At 42.9% G+C, this 6,000-nt stretch overlaps 1 protein-coding gene across 1 annotated transcript in view; it reads left to right on the forward strand.

Annotated features, from left to right (window-relative positions):
* Positions 1 to 5,424, forward strand: part of pou6f2 (POU class 6 homeobox 2) — a 649,655-nt gene extending 644,231 nt beyond the window's left edge. Inside the window, exon 11 of the mRNA XM_078215507.1 lies at positions 4,920 to 5,424. Within this exon, the coding sequence (XP_078071633.1) occupies positions 4,920 to 5,424 (505 nt within the window). The remainder of the gene's footprint in view (positions 1 to 4,919) is intronic.
* Positions 5,425 to 6,000: the final 576 nt, after the last annotated feature.

Below are 6,000 nucleotides of genomic sequence, written 5' to 3' on the forward strand. Positions count from 1 at the left end.
TGGGCGAGGGGTGAAAAATCGGGCTCGCACCCAGTTTTTCGCCTTTCGCGATGTCACCAGTTAAATATTCGGTCATTTATTTTAATTTTATTAGTGAATCCTGAACTCAGTTGTCCAAGCTCACTTGTCCTTACCTGCTCACCTTTGGAGGATTTCACTGGTGATGACAATCTATGGTCCCACCAATGAGGACCTGACATAATGACCTCGCCGGTGGGACCGGAGGCCATTCAGGTCCCCCAGGTGGTCGGAGGCAGGGCCGGGCAGTGTCCCAATGCCTGGTGCCCTGGCACTCCCAGCCTGGTACTCTGACAGTGTTCACCAGAAACCCTGGCACTGTCAGCCTGGCACCCTGGCACTGCCAGCCTGGCACCCTGCCATTGCCAGCTTGGCAACCTGGCACTGCAAGTCTGGCACCCTGGCAGTGCCCACCAGGCACCCTGGCACTATCTACTGGGAGGGTTGGGGTCTAAGGGGGCAGGGCCTGAAGGGAGCGGAATGATGAAGGGAAGGTGGGGGAGCTCTGTAAATGGCAGTACTCTGCATCGGGAGTAGTTGGGTTCAGCCAGGATGGTGGCTGGGGGGTATTAGGGGTGGTGATTGGCTCGGGGGGGATCAGGGCAGCAATCGGGTGGGGGGATCAATGTCCAGGAGGGTGTGATCAGCAGGGAGTGGGGTGGCAATGTCCAGGGAGCGCAATTGGGAGGGATATGATATCATGAGGGGCAATTGGGTAGGGAGGTGCGATGTCCTGGGTGGGGGTGGTGGGGGAAGTGGCAGATCTCCCAGTGCACTTTGCACTGTGTACACACTGTTGCACTGTGTACACACTGTACACTGTGCATTGGGAGATCAGGGCGCCTGCAAAATGGTGTCCCTACAGCTTAGCAGCCAGCATCCCAACATGAATAGACTCCACCTACTCTCCCCAACCCACCCCCCCCCCGCGCTCCCCCAGCTGGTGAGAATCATATTTTGCCTCATTTTCTTTTCTAAGTACCATACAATTGCATCTGGGAGCTCGCCCCAGAAAATGGGTGTGATTCTCTCCCATTTTCACTTTCATTCGACACTTAGAATGTTTTTTGCAGCGCTGAAGGAATGCTGCACTGTTGCTATCTTTCAGATAAGACATCGGCCAGAATTTTCCAATCCTGCACCAGTGTATTTACTGGGGAACATGAAACTAAAAAGATGGGATTTTCTCCAGTTTCCCACTCTCTGTGATTGCACAGTGAATTTACGCTGGGATGGGCAAGTCTTCGGATGAGAACCCCACCCTTGCCCCAGTTGAGACCCTTAAGTGGCCAATTATTGACTACTTAGTGACTGTTTCCCACCAGCAGGAGGATTGATCTTGATGAAGGAAGGCCAAAGATCAAAAAAAGAGTTACCTGTCTTGAGGTTTGGGTCAAGGGGTGCCTCCATCAGAAGCCCCTTTCTTAATCAGCTCCCCCACCCTTAAGGTCCAGTGACCTCCAGACCTCCCCCGCAGCACCCCCCCCCCCCCCAACCCACTGGCCTCTCCTATGAGACCCCAATCACACCCTTCGTGCCCTGCCAGCCTTTCCTACCCTCCCTGCCCTTGTACCCCTGGAACTTGACTGTGCCTCCAGTGCCTGCACTTAGGCTGCAACGTCAACCTGCATTTCTTCTTCTGTTCACTGCAGTGCTGGGACTGCAGGGGCTGGAGCGCTGCCAGACAATCTGACTGGTTGACAGCTCTTTAAGATGGGACTTCCCCCCGAGTGAGGGGTGGGAGTTCCACCATTGATCACTTGACACTCATTTGAGTGTGAAACGGCTGTGGCTCACCGAAGTCAGCAGAGACTCTTCAGATGGCAGGAAGCAAGACTCCACCATCTGAAAAATACTGACCATGGAACTGAGGCCCTGTCTGCCCTGCCAGGTGGCCGTTAAAGATCCTAGAGCACTATTTGAAGAATAGTAGTGCATTCTCCTGGTGTCCGAGCCATATTTATCCCTCAACTTACAGCTAAAGCAGATTACCTCTTCGCCAGCTCATTGCTGTTTGTGGGATTTTGCTGTGCGCACATTGACTACGCTGTTGTCCACATTAAACAGTGACTACAGTAGAGAAAAATGCTTAATAGGTGAAAAGCACTTTGAGATGTCCCAAGGTTGTGAAAGGTGTCATTTTAATGCAAGTTCTTCCTTTTATGCCTAATATGGTCCAGCAGTGGGAATAAAGCAGTTCATGAGTCTGCAATCCATTTAGTTGACTCAAGAGCAAAGGAAGTAATTTTGACATAGGTCAACGTATGTTCTTAAAAAGTATCCACAGTAATGTCCTTCCCCTCAATTACAATTGTGCAAGTGTGGCAAGAGATGTTATTTTAAAAATATTTTTGTGGACTATTATGTTATTCTGTGAAGAGGTTTGTGATCTGTGTACAAAAATAATTTAATTAAGCTGGGGACTGATTGGTTGGACTTGAGACATGAAGAGAGTGTAGATGTTAAAGGAATGCATTTGAAGTATGTAAGGCCAAGCAAACTTACTATAATTAAACATGCAGTCGATAGAAACTTGCTTTAAGGAATAAATAAGGGTTTGGATTTTCAGCTGTTAAATTTCAAAGGAGAGTAAAGGTTTTGCAACTTAGAAAAGGTCATACTCAACAAGCAAAGGTTATTAAATTTAATTTGATCTGCAAGTGGGAAGCAACAGGGAGAACATGAATGATCTTTTATTTTGGGAAAGTTAAGTTTCAAGGAGGTACTAAGGACAATGGAATCAAAGGTGAAACAGAAAAATAATATTTAAGGAAAGATAGTGAGCTGTGTTGGATATTGGCTGTTTGTGGAAGACCTGCTAGCAACAGCTCTGAGAAGGAAGAGGTGAAGTTTAAACCAGTCACCCAGTTATGCCAGAAAAGTCCTGAGGTTGCAAAAAGCAATTTTGTGTCTGAAATTTTGTATTTCCACAGCAGAGTGGAAAAGAGAAGTGAGAGGTTTTGTGGTATGTCTCACTAAAGTGACAGTAGCTTTGTTTTGGGGGTAATATTACAGGATTTTTGAAGTTAAACATCTCTAAGGAGTTGTTGCCTGGGATGTGTTTACTTGAGGGTCTGTCCAAGTAGGGAATCCTTTTCGGGAAAAGTTTTGTGAAACAAAATTTGACTATATAGCTGTAATCTTGTGTGTTTAAGTTTTATTTTCTTTTATTAATAAGTGTTTTAATTTAATGTTTCAAATCCCGAAAGCTACTGGGATTTGTGGCTTCTAAGTTCAGTAGACTTTTTTTCTCATTGTCAGAATACATTTAAAAAGTTGTGATACATAGGCCAGGTGTCCTTTGGGATTTGGTTAGTGCAGCAATTAGCTTCAGCTGGATCATAACAGCAAGTCTAAATTAAATGAATTGTTAATTTAGTTATTCACGTGCTTGTGGGTATGTTTGAAGAGAGCTATTTACATTGATGAACTTTCCATTGGATCAATCTGAACAAATTGCTAAGAGAAGTGACCAAATTGAGAGGGACTTGGACTTTCTGGAGTTTGGAGAGACCTTGATAACTCAGTTTACATCCTTCACTTGATGAATAAAGATATTGTGTACAGTTATTTTTTATTTAATCAGTGATAAACTATATCTGGAATATTGCATCAGAAAAAAAATTATGTTCAACCTTTGCAGAGATGATTTAATTCATTAAATATTAAATCCAAGTGCAGGAGTGACAGGAGAATGTTTCTGAGACTCAAACATCAACTCATTTTAATGAGAACCTCCATTCTGATTTTAATTACAATTATTATTGCAATACAGTTGATCTCCCTATAATTATGTTTCCATTTTAAACATTCATTGGGTCCTCCATATAGCAAATTCACTGATTATTAACTGCCCATTACATCAAAGTTTTCCCCAGTTCAGCTATACTACAGCCAGTAACAACAGTTCAGTTCCATCGTGCAAAGCAACAAATCAACTCATGATTAAAAAGATCAATTTTGCCAGAAGCTACAGTTTGTAAAATGTTTTGAATGTTTGTTTGACAATAGAACTAATTTTGGTTATTTTTCGAACTTCCACATTGGTATTTAATTGAATTTTTAAAAATGAAATAGAACTAATTTTAGATCATATTAGCCTATAACAGAATATCTCTTCTTCCATTCTTACTATTGAATTAGCATAATTAATTAATTTTAAAGCTTCATCAGTATTTTAAGTTGACCATACACAACCTAATAGAGGGTGATTAAATCACCTTAAGAGGTGATCATATCTGTAAAAAAAGGCTTTAAAAGCAGAGCGTATATAGGTGACATCCTGTTGCATTACTGATGAGACAGAGTTGGTCATATAGCTGCTGCCTCTGTTACATCTCGGATGGTCATGCGGGTGAGCTGGGAAGCACGCTGCTGTGAGCACAAATTCCCTCTTTCTGCTCCCATGCTGATCACTGCAGGTGGAATCCTGGTACCTGTCTGGTGTCTGATGGATCAATTAGACTGTTGTCCCATTGATCTTAGCAGGTTCCATATCCCATTTTCCACCAAAACGGGTAATTTGAAGCAAAGTGTTCTTGGTTTTTTTTGTACGCATGTTTTTCCCTCCAAATTGAAACAAGACATGGTGCCATTTGTTATGTGACTAACACATTATTTGAATAGAGTAGACACAATGTTAACTGGAAAAAATTGTATAATTGCTTATATTTATTCTACTTTCGGCATAAGAATTTTGATAACTGTTGTAGAGATATTAAACTGAAGTAAGTTACATGTGAATTGATGAAATTATGCTTTTAAGATTAACTCTTATTGGCAAATGGTCTTCGTATAGCGTCGCAGGGCCAGTTCTAAGTGTCTCTGCCGGTTAATCAATCAGTAGGATCCCACCCTGGCAGAGCATCAGAGTAAGACTCTTCTTTCTCAACTTTCCTCAGACACACCATCCTGAGAAGCCACTTTTTCCTACCACAGGATACCCAAGAGAGCTCTATAGCTAGCAGTCTGACAGCCAAACTGAACCCTGGCCTTTTGTATCCTGCCAGGTTCGAAAAGCTGGACATCACCCCTAAAAGTGCCCAGAAGATTAAGCCTGTTCTTGAGCGGTGGATGGCCGAGGCTGAGGCCCGCCACCGAGCAGGAATGCAGAATCTAACTGAATTTATCGGCAGTGAACCCTCCAAAAAGCGCAAGCGGCGGACGTCTTTCACCCCCCAGGCCCTGGAGATTTTAAATGCCCACTTTGAAAAGAATACACACCCATCAGGGCAGGAAATGACGGAAATTGCCGAGAAACTGAACTACGATCGGGAGGTTGTTAGAGTTTGGTTCTGCAACAAGAGGCAAGCACTGAAAAACACAATTAAACGCTTAAAACAATCCGAGTCCTCGACAGGGCTGGCCATGGAACCACTCTCAGACTCTTTCGAAGAAGCCTCCTAAAATCAAAAAGGTCCACCAATAAGTCGTGAAGCAAACATCTTTGGAAAAGTCCTTGCGCATTTCCTGCGAGCAAAAGACTGCAACTGCTGTGTTGACACATTTCCAGACTGTCCATTGAATTTACTATTGAGAAAAGCAACACGACACATTATTGTGCGGTAGAATTAGTTTTAACAAAATCAAACAGAACATCCAGTCGTTTAGCAGACTGAAACTGAACCAAATAGACATTTCATGTACTGTAAAATATTTGACTGAAAATAAACACCTTCCATGAGTTACAGAGAGCTCTGTATTTCACACAAGAACAACATCTGAAGTAGTGCCTGTCATTGTCAGGTACCAAGTGCTGCATTAATATTAATCTGTTAACCAAAGTCAGAAGCAAAGCACCAGAATCAAGTTAATAGCCTACTGTTTTTGCGTGTATATTGTGTTAAAGTTTTTACATTTGTAATTACTAAAATTGGATGAATTACTTTTTTTCCCTTTCACAGATTGTGTCCGTTTGTCATGTTGGGGTAACACAACTGTAGAAGCCATTAATTACAAGGTTGTCATTTTGTCTTCTGTGCT

Source organism: Mustelus asterias, chromosome 7, assembly GCF_964213995.1.
Source record: "Mustelus asterias chromosome 7, sMusAst1.hap1.1, whole genome shotgun sequence".
Lineage (NCBI taxonomy): Eukaryota > Metazoa > Chordata > Chondrichthyes > Carcharhiniformes > Triakidae > Mustelus > Mustelus asterias.